At 47.7% G+C, this 21,080-nt stretch overlaps 1 protein-coding gene across 2 annotated transcripts in view; it reads right to left on the bottom strand.

Moving 5' to 3' along the window:
* Positions 1 to 20,454, bottom strand: part of LOC119400460 (ras-related protein Rab-37) — a 115,705-nt gene extending 95,251 nt beyond the window's left edge. Inside the window, exons 1-2 of one of the 2 annotated variants that reach the window (XM_037667507.2) lie at positions 20,284 to 20,454; positions 17,215 to 17,325 (exon numbers count right to left, since the gene is read on the bottom strand). In XM_037667507.2, the coding sequence (XP_037523435.1) occupies positions 17,215 to 17,325; positions 20,284 to 20,421 (249 nt within the window). In that variant the 5' untranslated portion in view covers positions 20,422 to 20,454. Of the gene's footprint in view, positions 1 to 13,543; positions 14,178 to 17,214; positions 17,326 to 20,283 lie in introns of those variants that run through there. The other variant, XM_037667506.2, reaches the window with a different exon arrangement.
* Positions 20,455 to 21,080: the final 626 nt, after the last annotated feature.

Below are 21,080 nucleotides of genomic sequence, written 5' to 3'. Positions count from 1 at the left end.
GGCCCTCTTTTCTTGATCACCTCCATCACTTCTGTGTTCTCCAACACCACCATCACTCCTGTGTTTTGCCTTGAGGCGCTGAAACCCATACTCAGCAACAGAGGTTATTAACGACTTCGGGTAGCCAGCCAACAGAAGTCTATTTTGCTGCTCAGCAATGCTCTCTTGCATATTATGAATGCAACTCTTAGTAACCGCATTTGTCAGACAAAGATTGGCGATACCTCTTTTGACCAGCTTGGAGTGGGAGGAATCATAAGGCAAAAGATTCTTTTTAGTCCTTGGACTATACTTCCAGCACACGTGACCATGAGGATGAAACGTGAGAGTGAGGTCTAGGAACCTAATGGAATTTTCCTGGGGAACTTCATGCGTGAAACGAAAATGTGAGCAGCATGCTTGAAATGCTGAAATGATGTTACCAATGACATCTAAAATACATTCACTCCCCCCAATACTAAGAAAAACAATAAAATCGTCAACATATCTAAAAATGCGGACTACCCGGTGATCAACAAGGCTTTGGCACAGGCGTCTGTCAAAATTGGCTAGGAAAATACTGCAAAGCACCGGAGCGACACAAGACCCTATGCATATACCGTTTTTCTGTAAAAACAATTTTCCATCAAAGGTGACAAAAGTCGCCGACAGATAAAAGTTTAAAAGTTCGATAAAGTTCTCAGTTGCAAGGCCACACGCACCTTGAAAAGAGGTCTCGCCATGCAATTCAATGGCCTCACGAAGAACAGCAAACAGTTCATTATGGGGTACAGAATAATACAGCTCTTCAATGTCCACCGAAAAGGCTGTGTTCGCTACCAGCTCTTCGGCCCTCAAAGCCTCAACCAGCACACTCGAGCTGTCAATGCCACACGGATCATCGGGAACGAGACCTTTTAGGGATCCTTGCAGAAACCTACCGACAAGTTTCTGCCACGAACCTTCCTCTGTAACAATGGTTCTCATAGGGCGCTCCGGCTTATGCGTCTTAAGCGTGAAAAACACAGATAGCACATCACCTTTGCTCTTCTTCACCGACTTCACTAGGGCCTCAAGGTGAAGCTGTTCCATGAGTTGAAGAGCATCCTTCTTGACCTTTGACGGTTTTAGGGCAACCCCCCTGAAGTTCTTGTCCAGTGCCTCACTTGCTTTTTGGTGGAAGGAGTCATAAGGAAGTACAACAAAACCACCTTCTTTGTCAGCTTGGATTAAGCGAAGGTCATTTTCCACAAAATACCGCACCACTGGTCGCAATAGCTTTTCCGACGAACCACTTGACACTGCAGACCTCCGAAGTTGGTCAATACCTTCCGACAGGCACCTTTCTTTTTCTTCAGGCGGCGCTTTGTGTGAAAACTCCCTCACGGTGGCCAGAAGCTGAGGGGGAGTTACGCTTGGGGCCAGGGCAAACTTGGGGCCTTTCTCTAACAGGGCGTGGACGTCAGAAGGTACCGACGCACCATCCATGTAGACCACGCCTCCTGCTTTTTGTTTTCCTTTCGCACGCTTCGGAACAATCCGAACAACGTCTAGCCAATGCGCTTCAATCAACACGCCGGCTCGATGACTGTGTTGACGAAAAGAGGCGGACCCGAGTACCTTGCTTTGACCGGTGAAGCACGTCACTCTGAGCCAGTACTGCCAGTGTCTCGCTTGTCTCCATGTTTCCGAAATCAAAATCTTCGAAATCCTCTTCCAGTGGCCCTCCGAAGGAGGGAGGGAACCAAATAAGGCAACGATATCACCTGGAGGAACACCATTCTTGACGCACTTGGAAAGGTAGCGTGCCTTGAGGGTGTGGTAAACGATGCCATCCACGCACACATTCAAACGGACCGTGGAAGAAAACTTATTTAGGAAAGAGCCCAAGGTACTAGAAAACACGTTCAGGAGAGTTGCTTGTTGGGCAAGTTGGTACATACTTAGTTAACTGAAAGAAGCCACAAAACGTCGAAAACGGAAAAAGCAGAGCGGCAGAAAACAGAGACAGAGCACAGAGACGTGGCACTAACAACTGGCGTTTATTTCGGAAAAACCTTCCCCCCCAGACCGTATGACGCATGCGTGGATGACAAACAACAACCAAACAACCCAAAAGCCAAAAAGCACAAACAGCTAATCTAAGCAGATCACCTCTGTGCTAGAAACAAAAAGTTTGAATGTGTGCGTTTGAATGTGTGCGTGGATGGCATCGTTTACCACACCCTCAAGGCACGCTACCTTTCCAAGTGCGTCAAGAATGGTGTTCCTCCAGGTGATATCGTTGCCTTATTTGGTTCCCTCCCTCCTTCGGAGGGCCACTGGAAGAGGATTTCGAAGATTTTGATTTCGGAAACATGGAGACAAGCGAGACACTGGCAGTACTGGCTCAGAGTGACGTGCTTCACCGGTCAAAGCAAGGTACTCGGGTCCGCCTCTTTTCGTCAACACAGTCATCGAGCCGGCGTGTTGATTGAAGCGCATTGGCTAGACGTTGTTCGGATTGTTCCGAAGCGTGCGAAAGGAAAACAAAAAGCAGGAGGCGTGGTCTACATGGATGGTGCGTCGGTACCTTCTGACGTCCACGCCCTGTTAGAGAAAGGCCCCAAGTTTGCCCTGGCCCCAAGCGTAACTCCCCCTCAGCTTCTGGCCACCGTGAGGGAGTTTTCACACAAAGCGCCGCCTGAAGAAAAAGAAAGGTGCCTGTCGGAAGGTATTGACCAACTTCGGAGGTCTGCAGTGTCAAGTGGTTCGTCGGAAAAGCTATTGCGACCAGTGGTGCGGTATTTTGTGGAAAATGACCTTCGCTTAATCCAAGCTGACAAAGAAGGTGGTTTTGTTGTACTTCCTTATGACTCCTTCCACCAAAAAGCAAGTGAGGCACTGGACAAGAACTTCAGGGGGGTTGCCCTAAAACCGTCAAAGGTCAAGAAGGATGCTCTTCAACTCATGGAACAGCTTCACCTTGAGGCCCTAGTGAAGTCGGTGAAGAAGAGCAAAGGTGATGTGCTATCTGTGTTTTTCACGCTTAAGACGCATAAGCCGGAGCGCCCTATGAGAACCATTGTTACAGAGGAAGGTTCGTGGCAGAAACTTGTCGGTAGGTTTCTGCAAGGATCCCTAAAAGGTCTCGTTCCCGATGATCCGTGTGGCATTGACAGCTCGAGTGTGCTGGTTGAGGCTTTGAGGGCCGAAGAGCTGGTAGCGAACACAGCCTTTTCGGTGGACATTGAAGAGCTGTATTATTCTGTACCCCATAATGAACTGTTTGCTGTTCTTCGTGAGGCCATTGAATTGCATGGCGAGACCTCTTTTCAAGGTGCGTGTGGCCTTGCAACTGAGAACTTTATCGAACTTTTAAACTTTTATCTGTCGGCGACTTTTGTCACCTTTGATGGAAAATTGTTTTTACAGAAAAACGGTATATGCATAGGGTCTTGTGTCGCTCCGGTGCTTTGCAGTATTTTCCTAGCCAATTTTGACAGACGCCTGTGCCAAAGCCTTGTTGATCACCGGGTAGTCCGCATTTTTAGATATGTTGACGATTTTATTGTTTTTCTTAGTATTGGGGGGAGTGAATGTATTTTAGATGTCATTGGTAACATCATTTCAGCATTTCAAGCATGCTGCTCACATTTTCGTTTCACGCATGAAGTTCCCCAGGAAAATTCCATTAGGTTCCTAGACCTCACTCTCACGTTTCATCCTCATGGTCACGTGTGCTGGAAGTATAGTCCAAGGACTAAAAAGAATCTTTTGCCTTATGATTCCTCCCACTCCAAGCTGGTCAAAAGAGGTATCGCCAATCTTTGTCTGACAAATGCGGTTACTAAGAGTTGCATTCATAATATGCAAGAGAGCATTGCTGAGCAGCAAAATAGACTTCTGTTGGCTGGCTACCCGAAGTCGTTAATAACCTCTGTTGCTGAGTATGGGTTTCAGCGCCTCAAGGCAAAACACAGGAGTGATGGTGGTGTTGGAGAACACAGAAGTGATGGAGGTGATCAAGAAAAGAGGGCCCTTGTGGTCATGCCGTATGTTCATGGCATTTCACATGGACTGAAGAAGGTCGCGGGCAGGAGCGATGTAAAACTGGTTTGTTCTGCACCCTGCAAACTCGCGAGTCTTTGTAAGAAGGTTGTGCAGCGTGGCACGAGGAGCAGGATTTGTGACATAAAACATGCCAAAAAATACCGTACGTGTTGCACATGTGTAGTGTATTGCATCCCTTTAAGTTGTGACAAGTTTTACGTTGGACAGTCGGGTCGATGTGTCAATGTTAGGTTGAGGGAGCATGAAAATCTTCTACCCACGGGCACCGGTGGTAACCTGCCGCTGCACTGCAAGTTGTGTGGTTGTTCGCCTCTGTTTGATAAGGTGACAATTTTAGGTAAGGCTAAGACGCAGCGAGAACGGGAGATCATTGAGGCATTCCATATATGGAAACTTGGACCAGACAAATGCGTTAGCGCGGCTTCGGTTTATCTTACTAGGAAAGAATTTTTGTTTCTAGCACAGAGGTGATCTGCTTAGATTAGCTGTTTGTGCTTTTTGGCTTTTGGGTTGTTTGGTTGTTGTTTGTCATCCACGCATGCGTCATACGGTCTGGGGGGGAAGGTTTTTCCGAAATAAACGCCAGTTGTTAGTGCCACGTCTCTGTGCTCTGTCTCTGTTTTCTGCCGCTCTGCTTTTTCCGTTTTCGACGTTTTGTGGCTTCTTTCAGTTAACTGGTCGTCTCTGCACCTGTTGTGTTGCGCTGCGCGTGGAACAATGAGAAAGTGGGCCGGAGGGTCGAGCCATGGATTCGAGCAGCGCCTGTGTGCAACGCAGCAAGGAAGGAAAAAAGGACGGAGGGCAAAGACTGGTGGGATGTTAACAAGCCTAGTCGTGTGAAAGGAGGCGTCGATACTGCCCTGTACCTTTACTTAGCCGTACCTTTCGCGTCATCATTTGAAGCGCAGGGCTACGCATGCTTCTTCACGATAATGGCGACCCCTGATGTCGCCTTCAAAGACCTTTATCCCGGGGTCAGGCCTTTGTGAGAAGCGCGTCGTCGCTTCGTTTTCATTCTTCAGGTCCACCACGAAGCTCGTTTTCTTTCGGACTCGACCACGGTGTCGACTCGACCAAACGAAAGGGGGGCGGGGTGCGTTCTAGCTTGCCCAGCCCCCCAATGAATTACCGGTACGCTACCCTACACCCGTGAAAGGGACGAAGAAGTTTGAAAGTTGTAAAGAGAGAGAGCACATTGGCTGCACCGGCGGAACCAGTTCAGCGGGTGCAGCACCGTCGTCCTCGTTTTGCTTGTGCCGCGCGCGCCCGCTGCACCGGTTCCCTCGTTTTGTCAAGGTGCAAGCGTAGTTCTGCACGAGTTCTCTGCCGGCCTGCACTCGCTCAAAAGGAGGTGCAAAGAAGTGCAGCATGGCGCCCTTCCTCCTCCCAAGCTTGGAGCAGACGACGCTGCGTGTTGTTGTTCAGGGCGTGCAAAAGCAAGTTAAACTGCTGACTCTGACGGGTAATTTTAGCCACGTCTTTTCGGCAGCTATTAAGGCGGACCTTTTACATGTCTCGTGAGCAGAAAAATTCACCGTACATGACGGCAATATGAATGATACAAAAAAAAAGTAATAAAGATGTGGCGCGATTCGCGATGCTGCTCTCTCAGTTCGCCTTTGCGAAATCGTGAAGCTGATGCGATAGGAAGTCTTCTAGAAATACTTTTGAGTTTAAAAATGTATTCATCAGGTGAGCGTGCGTATACGTGTGTCTTAATGGTTTACAAGGATTGTCACATTCGTTCCCTATAGTCTAGCGTGAAGTGGCGGCGTCAGTAAAACCCTTTGAACACAAATTTGCGAGCATACACTTTCCAAGATAGCTGAACATTCGCGTCAAGTCGTCTTAGCGTCGGTCAAAGGACCTCAGATACTTTCGTTTTTTATTGTTGTATGGCCTATCGCACACGCTTTCATAGAAGGCCGAAACCAGCGCAATTTTCCGCTGAACCAGTAAAACGCCTCTGATAGTCTGAACAGTCTCTTGAAATTACACTCATGGAACCTGCCGACGACGTTCTCGTACCCGGGAACAGGAGTTACATCTTCACGTACCAACATGCAGGCGACAAAACACATACACCGTCAAACTATATGGTCCCTAGTCAAACTCCTCCTCGGAGTCGCTGTGAGGATCGCCATTGTCCGAATCGTCCTGGCTGCAGAGTCGAGCAGTTCCATACGGCAGCTACGAAGAGTGCCGCCGCGGCAGTGTTTTGGTAAACAACACCAGCGATACACGCCGCGTCGCCTGTTCGACCAACACGGCCTGCTCTTGCATCTTCGGTGGTAGCCGCCGCGTGGTAGTGTCGCCAGTGTCGCGGCTGCACCGGCTGCACCTGCACTTGCTGAACCGGCGCAGCACCGCTTCGCACCGCCACGGCACTTTCCAGAACTAGTGCAGGCAGTGCAAGCCAAATCGAAGAGACCTATACACACAGCGTCACATTCCGCCATTCTTGTGCGGTATACGGCATCACTATCAGCCTACAGCCGCTTGTCCAAGTTTGCTTTCTGCGTTCAACCGGTCTTTCAGAACGGCTCTGATAGGACGTCCTGCATGTGTGTGCATGCGTGCGTTTTTTTTTTTTAGTTTTTCTTATTTTATTTCACTCTCTCTGTGTCCTCTTCCCGACCCCTATATCCCCACCCCTGTGCAGGGTAGCAAACCGGTCACTCGCACCAGGTTAACCTCCCTGCCGCTTCCTTTTCATCTATTTCTCTCTGTTGTCCTTAGAAATGTTAAAAATGTCATCGTCGCCTTAATCCTCGACGACTTTTAATGGTTGCTACCGGCACTGGTCTGTATAGTCAAGGCGAGCTAGAGCGATTGCAAGCGATCGTCTCTGCGTAGTGTAGTTACGACAGTCGCAGATGTTGTGCGGTAAGGTCTCCTCGCTACGACAGTCGTCACTAAATACTCTGTGAGCCATTCCAATGCGAAAGAAAATAACTTCGGGAAAGCCACTCTTAGCCACAACCGCCAAAGCAGAGTGGCCTCTTTTCGACGGAGTCCAATTTCCATCATAAGACGTAATAAAGTGTTTCGGTGGTGTTGCCAATTGTTTTGCCTACTTGCTGCATTCCATGTGGGGTGCGTGATATTCTGCACGACCACTCGAAGCTTCCTACTAGGATCAGACCTTGAAAGGGTATGGCCTCATCCTTGCCGCCTTCAGGAGATGAAAGAGCAGCATTATCGGCGCATTCATTGCCTGTCACGCCGAAGTGACTTGGTAGCCACAGAAATGTCATGTGGTGTCCTTTCTCAAAATAAAGTATCAATTATAGATCTGACCTCGAATAACAGTTGTTCGTGCGCGGTCCATGAAGCAGGGCTGGTAACAAAGATTGTAGGGCTGCCTTGGAGTCGCTGAATGTAGACCATCGCTGCCGTTGTTCGCGATTGCCAGCACAAAGTGTTGTGCGCCTTTACTTTTGTCCCTTCAGTTCGCGGCTTCATTCGTAATGCTTACATATCAATTCGCCCACATTTCTCCTAGAAGCAGCGCGAAGAGCTGCAAATTCCGCAGCCGTCGATGTCAGTGAGTAGTATGTCTTAAAATTGATGGTGATAGCTTTCGCTGGTTCAACCACTCAACAGTTAGCGAAGAGAATCCACCCTCAGGCTAGTTGGCACAGCTTCTTGAATTAATAGTACTAAGGTTGTGCGGCGCAAAAAAAAAAAATGACAGGAAATTCGCACACAAACGACGTGCATGGGTGTTTCCTTCGATGTCTCCGTTTTTTTGTATCTGTTTCGAAGCACTAACTTTCGTATCATTCAAAACAAGCACCAACTAACCGGGATTCTAATGAAGAAATTTGTATATATTTGCCCAACGTGCTTGTTTATGCGTGCTGTTTTCTGCTTCTGGCGTGTGATGATTTTGTAATGATTGCGTGCGGCGATGTGCAGGACATCCCTTCTGGATCCGCGCATTAGTACGGCCATTAGGAACGAGTGCTGGACCACTACGCTCACTTGTGTACGTTTACGAGGAGCAATTTGCATCAACTCTAACGCTTCCGATAAGCGTATAGTGACAGTGGTGCTCGTTGCGGCCTGTATAGACGTCGTATAGTATAACTTGAGCCACTTTCATGCAGATGGTGTTAGTTTGTTACTCTTTCTTAATGGAACACATTGCCAGAGGAGGTTGTCTACTTCACTCAGCTGATATGAATTATTTGAAATTGATGAGTTATTTCTGCACTACATCGTTTTTATATTGTCTTACGCATATTATGAGATGAGGAATGCCTAGTTTTATAGTGAACATTTCTTCAGCTGTTTGTCTGTTTGCTCATTTAGATCTTGTTGTTTTCGTTTTCTTGTTTTGTTATTTCTACCCGCTCTCCTGCTAAAACGCGTCTACACTGAGGGATGTACTGTAGATAAATAAACAGTTTTATTCTACTCGTAGCACCAATAACGTTGACTTGTACTGCTTGTATACGCTCGTAACCCGTAATTTTTATAACCACACGAGCGGTAAGTGATCTGTGCATTGTTATGTAAACTCCTACCCCCATCTTGATCCTAATGTCGTTGTATGCAGTATTCGTAGATAACGTACCCGGAACGTCCAGGCCATATCCAAACCCCCCAATCCAAACTTGACGCGCTATTGCATTGGTATTCGATCTTCTAAGAATTCGCGTCGCCGTTTATGCTGCCATAAACGGCTGCTGCTGGCGGTGTTCTCTTTGTTACACCCAAAAAGAGGGGACCAGTGCGCTGGCTTAGAGGAGGTCGGCTCGTGCTTGTCTATGGCGAGCGACCACCGAATGGGAAGATCGAAAACTTGCGCCGCGCTCACCTCGTACGCGTGGTTAGCGAATGCATGGATGACAGCGAGTACGACGACTCTTCCGTCAGCCGCATTTTGTAACGCGGTCCGCTTTCTGGCGAGAGATGTGGGCCGATGTCGAAGGCTGCGTAGAGCGCAACAGCGGGTCTAAGTCGCCTGACTTGGACTATGGTATTTACTTGCATAGTACCAGCACTCGTTAGCCCTGGCTAGTGTTGGCTGGGTTATAACTAATACCGGCTAATGGTTGCTAATGACGTAAACATAGCTAAATGATTGCTAATGTTGGAGAACATTGGCTGTGTGGTGGTGGCGATGTTGTTGCTACAGGCGGTTTTAGCCTGGCAGACCTGACCGCAAATCGCTCCTCCCGAGCGTCTCGTTAGAGTATTATGTTTACCACGTATCACTTAGGCCAGTATCTCTCAGGTAAGTCACAAAGAATAATGGACACTTCTTGAGCTGTTGGCTGTTCTGAAAACGACGGTATTGACATCACTCAATCCAATGTCGTCTTTCGATATTTAACGCAAAGGCGGCCGGTTCTGCTGCTCGTGAATAGACCCGACGAGTGGGATTTTTCTTGTTCATTTTTTTTCCCCGTGAAATTCTGCCTTTTTTTTCACTTACTTATTTTATTAATGCTACAAAAAAAAGTAATTTTCGTGACCGAAGTGAATATGGTGTATATGTATTTGATTCGTGTTCACATATAAAATGTCTGAAATACTTGACGTACACGTGGACTGTGGGGAAGCCTGTTCTGAGAATCCGAGAGAGGCACTGAAATGTCGTGCCTGCTGCGCACTGTAAGAAGCCCGTCTACGCACTGTCAACGACACTTCGAAAGAACCTCTTGAATGATTGTGAACATTTAAAACATGTGGGCCGTCGCGATTTGTTAAAAACGTAATAGAAAGAAAGCGGAACACAGAAATCCTCCATGTGTCTATTGTAGTAACGGTACTGCGGCCATTGATAAGTACGTACGAGTATTGACGCGTGAACGATCAAATGTTACATATTTAGTAACTCTCTGAAAAGTGGCTGAACTTGTGTACTTGGTTCGCGAAAGCTAGCTTCTCGATGCGACCATCGAGCTCTGCTCACGACTTGGCCATCTTTTTTCCCTTTCCTCTTTCCCTCCTCCCGAAAGAGTAGGCAGGCGTTGTGCCCCTCTGGGTGGCAGTTGTCAGCCTGTTCTCTCCCTGTTTCCTCTGTGTATGCATGTCAAATAATAATAATAATAATAATAATAATAATAATAATAATAATAATAATAATAATAATAATTATTATTATTATTATTATTATTATTATTATTATTATTATTATTATTATTATTATTATTATTATTATTATTATTATTATTATTATTATTATTATTATTATTATTATTATTATTATTATTTCCTCTCTCTACCGCTCTTTCTTACCTTTACAGATGTCTTCGTCGCTCATCATACAAAAGTGCGCACAGCATTGTTTGAAACCTCGCTGTCACAACTGTGAAGACACGAATCGGTCACGCGGACAGGAAAGCAGAGCGCTGCGTAGAAGCTTGCGTGCACTTATACGTAGGACGAAATAATGGCAATGTCGCAACCTGGTGAAAGCCAACGAGGCCAAGGAAGGCACAGGGGACATCACTTTTCTCAGTCATCGCAATATTTATGACACAAATGGAAGAGGAATTAAAGTGTACGAAAATACAACTTGCAATAAACACACCCAACACATACACGCACACTGACAGAGTCAGGGTTGAAGAAAGCGGCAGTCAGCCTGGTAAAGACGAAACTCTTTACTGGGCGAGTTTGTGCCCTGAAATTAGGTAACACTCATTGTACAAGCGATTAAGATCGCGACACAAAAATAACGACGGCGCAGTCGTCTGTGATCTGATCGTTGGTGCCACAACTAGTAGGCTTTCATCCATGCGGGATCGAAGATTCCAGCGTTATTGTTGGTGGCCGCGTCAGTTTCAGAACAAAGTCGACTACTCGCGCTGTGCGCCCAATCTTGTCAGAAGAGTCTAAAGCAATCGGGAATGATCCGTGACATTCCGGCGCGACTTGCGCCGATTGGCGGTTACACGTGGAACAGGCTGCATAAATACATACATACATACATACATACATACATACATACATACATACATACATACATACATACATACATACATACATACATACATACATACATACATACATACATACATACATACATACATACATACATACATACATACATACATACATACATACATACATACATACATACATACATACATACATACATACATACATACATACATACATACATACATAGAAAACACAGACACACGTAAAGAGAGCGAATGTGTCACGCGGTCATTCGACGAGGTTCGTAAAAACTTCAGTAGCGCCTGGGCCTAAATGTGAAGCTCGTGCATTCCAAGCTTCATTGCTCGAACAGAAGCTGGTCGTGCTAAAGCTGCTGACTGCTAGTGCGAGCGAGGGCAATGACCGCGGGCGTGTTCAATGATTTCCTCGCGATCGGCTCTACCAGCTCCTATTGTCTCTTCTTCCCACTGTTGACGTCGGTTCTCCCTCAATTAATTCTTGATGTTTTACGTGCGAGAAATACGAATCTGGGACGTAAAATATGGCAAAAGCCGCAGTGGTGGACTTCGCATTAAGTTAGTCTATCTGAGTTTCCGTAACGTGCACCCATTACTCGATACGCGGTTGTTGTTGTTGTTGTTTTTCACTTCATCCTCATCGAAACGCAGCCGCCACGACAGTGAATGGAAGCAGCTCGTGCGTAGCAGCGCCACAGCATGGACGCTAAATGTCAGCATGGCTGGTTGACGGTTTCTCTTACACAATTGAGGAGCATGAAGGGTAAGCGGAAAGAACTACTGTCATATCAGCGTTGAGGAGTTCAGGTTGAAGCACATTCATCGCGGTTCTGGTTTACAAGTCACTAACGGAGCATGCATAGTTTACGCAACCCTAAAGGACACTTAATTATCATCGTCTCGACTGGGCGGTGCATATACAACGCGAAGCGGTGACGGTCATTCCTACGGGCCCCGCCACGGTGGTCTAGTGGTTATGGCGCTCGACCGCTGACCCGAAGGTCGCGGGATCGAATCCCGGCTGCGGCGCCTGCATTTTCGATGGAGGCGAAAATGTTTGAGGCCCGTATACTTAGATTTAGGTGCACGTTAAACAACCCCAGGCGGTCGAAATTTCCGGAGCCCTCCACTACGGCGTCTTTCACAATCAGATCGTGCTTTTGGGACGTAAACGCCAGATATTATTATTATTTCATTCCTACGAATCATAAGTAAGCCCAAGTTCATGCCACTCTATTGCCTTAACACACGAAATGCCATCCGCGACATTCACAACGCATTTTGATGAGATATGATAGTACCCGTGTGTGACATCACGTAATGACATACATATTTGACATTAACACGAGCATGTCCATAAAAAAAGTAGAAAATGAGTGGGCAGCACGAGAGAACATTACGCCGGTAGTTTGTCCTCACTGGTACGCACATTCACGTGAACGGTTTTGTGGCTTAGCGAAAGGATCATGCACATGCCCCCAAAGTTCTGACTGCCTCTGTTGACAGCCGATAATTGACTTGCATTTCTGCATGATGCATCTCGGAATATCGGGACAATGCATTTGGCCGGCACACCCAAGGACGGTACGATGCCGGCGGTAGGTACAATATACACTCCTAAAAAACGCTTCGTGATACCCATTCGCACTGTACGTAATTTTTTCCTGCATTTGGATAAGTGTGACACGAATATGACCTTTATAAGGCACTGTATGCCGTGCTTTCTCGCTCTCTCCGGTTACGCTGACTGTTGCACGCGTGTTGTGTGCCACAAGAAGGTTCCATACGGTCACCCACGCTGCAACTGAACTCCCCGCGAATAAGCTGACGATTTTCGAAAACAGTGTCGATCGATAAGGAACGCGTGTCGGCCCTCGAAACTGAAACAGAGCATATGCCACGGCGGTGACCAGAAAACGTACCAAAACACTAGAGACGCTATTCGGAAGAGGAAACCTAGCGAAAATAAAACGAAGACAGCGAAGGACAGAACAAGCGCTGGACTTACAACTAATTGTTTTTTGAAGAAAGCCCACACACGTGAACCAGCAGCGCGTGCGTGAATAGGCTCTTTGAGCCGAGTTGCACGCCTAACAGTACAACGCCACGAAATGGGTCAATCAGATTCATGGCAGTTTGTACCACATTGACACGTTTCATGGTTTCGTACTGTTATGTCTTTGACATGGCTCAGATAGCCTACATACGCATGCGATGCTGGTTTATGTTGAAACTGGTAAGCGTACCACGACAAGGACGACGAAAACGAACACACAGAGCGCTCTGTGTTTTCCGTTGCCCTTGTCTTGGCGCGCTTACCGGTTTCAACACGTCACTTTACCAACTAGCTTGGACCCGGACTCTGGTTCATGTGCGTGGGCTTTCTTCGATAAACATTTAGTTGCAAGTCCAGCACTTGTCCTGCCTTGTTGTTCTCCCTCGCTGTGTTCGTTTTATTTTCGCTGGGTTTCCTACTCCGAATAGTACGAAGCAACTCGCCCAGCAAGCTACGTTATTCATTGAGGCGCGTCGCGGAGGCGGAAGCGTGCAGCTGCTGGTCGACAACCACTCACCTTGAACGCGACGTCGTAGAATTCCACGCTGCTGATGGACGAATGGCGAAGCATGGCCCGGCGCAACGCGGGTCCGTTTCCGTTGGCGACCACGGGGCAGGCGGGCATCGGCGCCGGCGACGCGCGGCCCGAGCTGGGCGCCGTCGAAGTCCGCGACACGGGCGACGCCGGATTCGACATCTCGTCGAACCTCACCGCGCACGTAACCCCCTCCACCACGGCGGCAGGCGTTGATCGGTTGGGGCGACAACAACACCACACCCTCCCGAGCACACCGGATCGCACAAAAACTTTTTCTCACGAAAAAAGCCGAGCTACGAGGCGAGTGTAGCAGACGCCATGATTTCCGCGCGTCGTCTGTCGTGCCTGCGTGGGAGGAGCGCCGTCGCTGCCACGAGCAGACGCTCAGTGCGCTAGGCAACCACGGCGACACGTTGGGGCCGTTAGCGTCATTAAAGAAAAAGAGGAAGATGTCGAGGGCCACCAGCAGCTGAAGCAGCTGGAACGTCGGCCGCCACCACGCGACGCGAAATCGGAACTAGTGCGAGCGCGGCGCCGCGTTGTGCGTCGGCGCCGAACCTCAGTTCCGATGTTCCGAGTTTAGGTGGCGCAAGCAGTCGAGCGCGCACGAGGCGACAACGCTTCCGCGCCAAGCTTGGTGTGCAGCAGCCGAAGGTGAAGCGATTCGTTCAGCTAAATATGTACGCAAAAACCCGAGAAGTTGCTCCCATATTTTTTGGAGGTCTCGGAAAAAAGAAATGCAGATGCGTTGTCTATTCTTTATTTCTAGATGTCTTGTTTTTATTTTTTTAAGGAAAGTGGAGCAACGGCAGACACTGAGGCTTCACTAGTGGAAACGTTTAAGGTTCCCTTTAAATAGTGTATTGTTTTGTTCCTTTAATATGCTTTTTTTTCAAATTTCAAAGTCCTTTTGTTTAGCTATTGTGTTTGCAATTTATTGTAATAATTCTGTCACAACATGTTTGCGTCGACCACTCCCCCTATGTAACACCTTTTCTCGAGGACCTTCAAAGAGTACTTCAGAAATAAATTTCAAGAAAGGATTGTATATGTCCTTGACTAGGTCAACGTAGTCAGAGAGAAGAAATTTGGTTCTGCCTTCTAGTTCCCTCCATGCCAAATTTATTTCTCGTGCCCAGTCCTAAAAGTAACTATCAGAGTACGACACCTCTCACAAGGTAGCACGAGAAGGGCTAGAAATAAGTGCTTTCAACGAATGAGTGCTCGCAGGTGTATTGAAATGTCGGACGTGCACCACTGCTCGCCGTTCCTTCGTTCAAACGAGTGCCCTGTGAATAGCACAAGCCACTTCAGAAGACAAACAAACGCGACACTTCGAAGAGTTCAGCAACTTCATAGCACAAGAAAATGCAGCTACCTTCGAAAGTCTTCATAATACGACTTGTACCATGAAGTAAAACGAGCATGCAGATACCTGTGCAAATATTAATAGCTATTAATAGCTAGATCTCTTAAACTGCTGTTATGTATATTTGATTGGTGTAGTGTACTTTGTTTTGTAATTGTTATACTTGCGATCTCATTCTGTGTAGTGACTTCATACATTGTATAATTGACACATTGCATAACATTGTATAATACCGTATCATCACTGTATAACACTTGTGTAAAATTCACGCTGCAACATGTGCCTCAACTACCGAAGGGATGTTGGGCCCTAGTCAGGTGCACTAAACACCTTTAGCCTCATTTCCTCGGTCTGCAGTGTTTGCTGTACGCCGGAATAAAGCATTTCTTTTTGTTGTTGTTGAAAATATGTAAAACGGGAGAGCCTACTTGCACTTCAACAGCTCGGGGTCACGTGACCTGAGCAAGAACGTCACGTGTGACGTCATACCACTGCCGTACAGTTTGAATAAAAGGCAAGGTTCTGCCTGTCGTTGCGTAAATATCGCTATTTTGTCCACGTCAGTGGTCAAACATTATGATATTCGACATTAGCTTCGGCTCCAATTTTAGTGTTTTCGACGTATTCAAAACGAACTAAGATACGAATTTTCACTCGCGCATACTTCACCTGTAAAGCTAGCTTCCCGGCAACATGGGTCGTGCTGCCGCGAAGCCACACGTCAAGATGTTCGCCCGCTGCCCGCACTACGATTTATTTTCTTCAGTTTGTTTATTTTTTAGTTTCAACGCAACAAACTATCGCGAACTGCACGACACACGTGAATTAGTGTGAATTTTGAAAGGTAGCGTATTTTACCGCGTATAATTCGCACCCTCAGTTGCAATACGTTGGGAAAAAAAAATTCCGCGAGTATTCCCCGACGACATGATTCCACACTGTTACGTTTCGGACGCTCTATTTGAGACACGACTTTTCGGATGTATCTAGGCAAGATATCGTTAAAAATGTCGGCCGTGAAGATGACGCCTAATGGATAGTTTGTGCCCCATACTGTCGCTTTCGCTGACTAGCTCGATTTTCGGCTCCCTCGGAGCTGCGCTGCCGTTGTAAACAGGTTACCGTCGAAGCGGCACCGAACTTCAAAGTGTAGCGGCACTGCTCTGGCCTAGTAGCGAAGGTTGATGTGGCAGTGGACGGCATAATGTTGTGCAGCGTTTGCAACTCGTCAGTTCTCTTCGTGTATCTCGCGTTTTTTTTTTTTTTTTTCTGTATCACACCTGTTCATGCATTAGATTGGACCCAGTTATATACGTGGTCTGCACATAGGACCACAAAAGCTGCTATTGTCAAGTTCGTGTGCACCGTTACAGAACAGAACGGGATAAGCTGACGTGTTGACACAGAAGCATAGATAGCTTACGCCATACAGTTAAGGTTGCATTTCAAAGAATCACAATGACACGCTACAGATGAATGTGAAACGATACCGCAACCGCAACGCTCAACCGCCGCGAATTGCAGCACAAGGCCTGTGAGCCCGTATAAACACATTTCCTGCGCCGCTACAGTTGTAGCAAACGTTGAACTTGCATTCTTGCATGGAAATATCTGAATAACAAAGGCTAGAAAGTAAGGTGACTCCAGAGATCAGTCCGTCTTCGTTTTGGCAAGTAAAGAACCAACTTTTTGAGATTTGTCAACATCCGGAACTTGTTTCAGTGCTTTGTGCAAATCCCACTATTGGAGCTATTCACTTCGATGTTATATTTTAAACTGATTACTGATCGATTAGACTTCGATTAAAAAAGAGAGAGATTCACACATGTGTAAATTACAATTGTTTTCCATCCCACTTTCATCACCCACCACTCCGGAGTGGATTCTGATGGGAAGTGCTAGGACAAATGACGAACTGTTAGAAAGAATCAATTGAAGTACAGTCCCGTTCAATATGAGTTGGAACACGGTGACCGTGGCTGAAGGGGCCCCAAACCTGAGCGGTGACACGAGCAAACGTCAAATTAGCTCTGAGAATACCAGTAACTGAAACGCCGTTTACTTCACATATTTTTGCTATGTTGGTGCCTCTCTACAGTGTTGGAGCCACTTTGAACATGGACAACATGTTGCAACTCGTATTGGGCGCGACTGTACACCGTTCTTGTTTGGCTCATGTAGTTTCAGGAAGTGCTATCTTACGAACCACGTGTCCTTGTGTTGATGAATGGACGTGTCATGAAACGTGCACCCTGTTTGTGCGAGTGACGGTATATCTCACCGTAAAGCCAATGCCGACTGTGGCAGAGAAGGAGCCCGTCTGGAACTTTCCCTGGTCGAACTGCACCAGTAGCGAAGTCTTGCCCACTCCGCTGTCGCCGACCAGGATCGTCTGCATGGAAATCATTGCTTCTATGCAGCCGTCACTATTTGACGCAATGCTCGGTTGTTAATACAGAATTGAGATTACGGCACAAAATTGTACCAAGGCGTTGAGGATAGTGAATAGGTTAGGCACAGTGGGTAGCGCTGTGCACCCACAGGGACCGACAAATTTAGCGCCATGAGCTCTCTTTTCTATATTGGTCTGTGTCTGTCTTTCAGCGTCATTAAAGTCTCCAGTAGGTACTGCACACCTCGTAACTTTTACACAATTCATATTAGTGAGCGCTAAAGGAAATCGTAGCATACTCGCGCTTATACCTTGATAGTTACAGAAAAATAGACGAATGGCTCGGTGCACCGAATCCGGCCTGCAGCGATACTGATTTTTTTCTCTTACGCATTCATCCGATTGAACGAACGGAGAACGGGGAACACTACGCGATGTTCGCGGTGCTGCATCTGCACGCTTCTCAGGCGCTCGTAAGAACAGATTAGCACCGCGTCTGGACTCGAGAACGTTCTTCACTGTCTGGTATCGGGAATACGCGCGAGATAACCTACTGGCATCGTATATCTTATCGCCATGCATTATAAGCATACAGAAAATAAAACACTGGCGCGTAAATTGTGTAACTCTCAAGTGCACTGAAACAGCAACTTCATTTGTTCCGTAGAAAGAAATACTACAACCAAGTCACACTAAATACAATATTTCCTCGCTGTAATTCGGTCAAAGGTACATGTAAATTAGTTCATCCAGCTGATGTGCCTGTCAAGCTCGACTTCAAACCAACACAACTTTAGCAGAGCTGTTCGAATGAATATTAATCGTGAGTATCACTTAAGCAAACATTCGATACGCTGTATCACGTGAAGTCATACACCGCACTCGATACGACTCGGTGATACTAAGTGTTTGGTTCTTTTTTATTTTTATTTTTTTTCTATGCCGCGCACGCGTCTTGTACGGTGTCCTCTTCAAGCTTTCAGAGGAAATCAGTAACAGTTCTGATGGGCTGACACCACAGCATGTTTTGCTTTCTCGCGATCTCGATAAGTTCAAATCTGGCCTGCGTCCCATCCTGAGAACATACTTATCGACCAATAGTTCTCAAAAAGAAGGCTATCCTCAGCGCAGGCGATAAATTAAGCAGAGCAGATGAAAGGGCGCATACGTGTACACACAAGCGCGGTGGTGGAGTCGCGTTGCACGCGACAGCGCTATTTTCGGGGGACGGGCCGGGATAATTGCGCGAGCCGCTCGATGGCCGTCCCCGGCGCACTCGCGATGATGCTCTCACCGGCTTACGGAGTTTACTCGAACAAGCCGGGACGGCTTGTCTATAGTCAGGTTCACATTTGGGTTTATGTAAGCCCTACGTGGCGGCCGCATCGGGTCGAACGAGTCGAGGTGAGATTGGGTTAACCCGCGTGTGCACGGCACGGCTCGACTGGGTTGCCTCAATGCCGCTCGCCAAGATCAGGGGCGGCACCAGAGGGGGGCCCGTGGGAGAGGAGGGGGGCAGCAGACCCCCCCCCCCCCCCCATGCCCGTCCCCAAATTTTCGCCTGGCCCCCCATGCCCCCAAAGAGGAAAGATATTCACAACACAATCGATAACTTCTCAGCCTCCATGCCCCTTGAAGGAACTCGCTTGTCGTGAGGGCCGCCTATATAGTAAGGATTTTTTTATTGGGCCCCAACCCAGTAAAAAAAAAAAAAAAACCTGGCACCACTCCTGGCCAAGATGTACGCAGACGCGGTCATATCGGCTTGGACCAGCTCGACCTCTGATTTACGTAGCTTATTAACGAGACGCCGGCTAGTCGATGCGGTTGTCTATACATAGTTGTTGGGCGATAGAAGACGCCTTTCTTTGACCAGCATTCAGGGTAAGGGGGCATGTAAAAACGGCAGAAGCGACGGGCGCCTGTCGCTGACATTTCGATCTATATTTCTGCGCCACAATTCGCCCGATCTGTTCGCGTCGACTTCATCTCATTACCCTTAACATCGGCGTCAACTCCTCAGCTAGTGAATGATCGGCAGTAACTTTGGCTGTTTGCGCGGGTTTTGGCACCGTCACACGCTCATTAAGATTTCCTTCGAATATCGCTGCATGAAGAGATAAGCCTCCGCGCGGAAATAAAAAGTTCTTATTAAAACAACTTACAACATATAACGGGCCCGCCACGTGAAGGATTTTGTCATAATCGCCGCCTGTAGGCTGTTTCTAGTTGAGCAAAAAAAAAAAAAAGACTTAGCGAAAGGTTTCTTTCGGTTGGCGTATCAGTGTATATAGGGACTTGCGGATGTCGCTACACTTCAGCATAGGTTGAACGACTCGTAATATTGCACGCGTGAAAGTCAATAAAGCGTGGACAGCCGGTGCCGGCAAAGATGTTCTACACGAGCAACAGCGTTTCTATCGAGCCAGCTGTTGGTGCGTGTGAAGAGGAAGGAACGTAAAAAGGAAATTCTGATCGCTTATCGACAATTACGGTAAAGCGAAAGTGATAATTTGATCGGAAGAGAACGACGCTCCGCTGGATCCCCCGACTGTATCGGGCGTGGACCTAAGGAAAAAATAAAAACCATCCGTCTTTCTTCGCAATGCCTGCAACCCTCCGGGACACAATATTTCATCCGTCTGCTGTGAGCTCAAATCTATGGGTCCACGGCCATATTTTCCGCTGTGGTATAAGTTACGGTAATGTCTTCAAGATGGAATCAGTTTGGCGGCTCTCTGTTAGGCGCAAAACTTGTCAGAGATCATCTTCGGCGTGTTCCGAGCAAGACCCGAGCCCCGAGCGTGGGTCTGAGAACGCGAGACGCGTTAAGAGGCCGACAGCCCAGTAACCCAGAAACACGGGGTTAACGAACCGCACCTGCGAACGTTTAGACATGCGGCACGGATGCTTTCACATGCTGTCCGCATCCGTCGCCTGCTACAACGCTCGGCCCACCTTGTGTATGATGTCGTCTGCGTCCGGGTCTTCCAGCAAATATCCAGCAGAACCCCGTGTCTGGAGACGCTGTTTGTCCTGACCGTTACCGACGACCCGCAGTCCTGCGCCGCCATCGGAGTCGGAGGCGGCGGCCATCTTTGCCGAGACAGGGCCTTTTTTTTCTCTCTCTCTCTTTCTACGACCGCGGCTGTTCTCGGAGGCAGCGCAGTGCGCGCCCTCCGCCGACCGGCGCAGACCTTATACCGTGCTCGTCGCCCGCCCATCCCCAAACCCGCCTTCCCCTTTCACGCCCACGGCTCATCTCGCAGTGTCCCGATGTACGGATCGATGCAGCCTTCAATCGGGCTCCGGATTCGGCTATGAAAACAACTGCGTCGTCTGCTATTCGTGATATACGGGAGTACACGCAACTGTCTTCTGCGAAGGCCGAGATGTTTGTCGCGCCTCTGCAGCTTTCTGATGAGAAGCCACTATAGAAGCAGGAATTTCATACGTATACCGCTTCCGCCCGAACACAAGAAGCACGCCACGGAAATTATCTTGCAGTACGTCTTACTCAGTCTCATGTTTTTACTTCCTTTTTATACGCAGCTTCTTTGCATGCACATGTTCAAAAGTCAGCAAGAAGGATCCCGACAACAGTGCGGCTTTTTCTGTGTAGCATAGCAGTTCGTGGTAAGAACAGAGACATGATATCTCACTCCTTTAGCCATCAGATGTCGTCGAAAAAGTAAATGCCATGTACATCAAGTGCACACAAAACAAGTTATGCACCTTGCGTGTGCTGATTGTTT

Source organism: Rhipicephalus sanguineus, chromosome 7 (assembly GCF_013339695.2).
Source record: "Rhipicephalus sanguineus isolate Rsan-2018 chromosome 7, BIME_Rsan_1.4, whole genome shotgun sequence".
Lineage (NCBI taxonomy): Eukaryota > Metazoa > Arthropoda > Arachnida > Ixodida > Ixodidae > Rhipicephalus > Rhipicephalus sanguineus.
The sequence above is the reverse complement of the archived record's forward strand: the minus strand, read 5'-3'. Positions and strand labels throughout refer to the sequence as shown.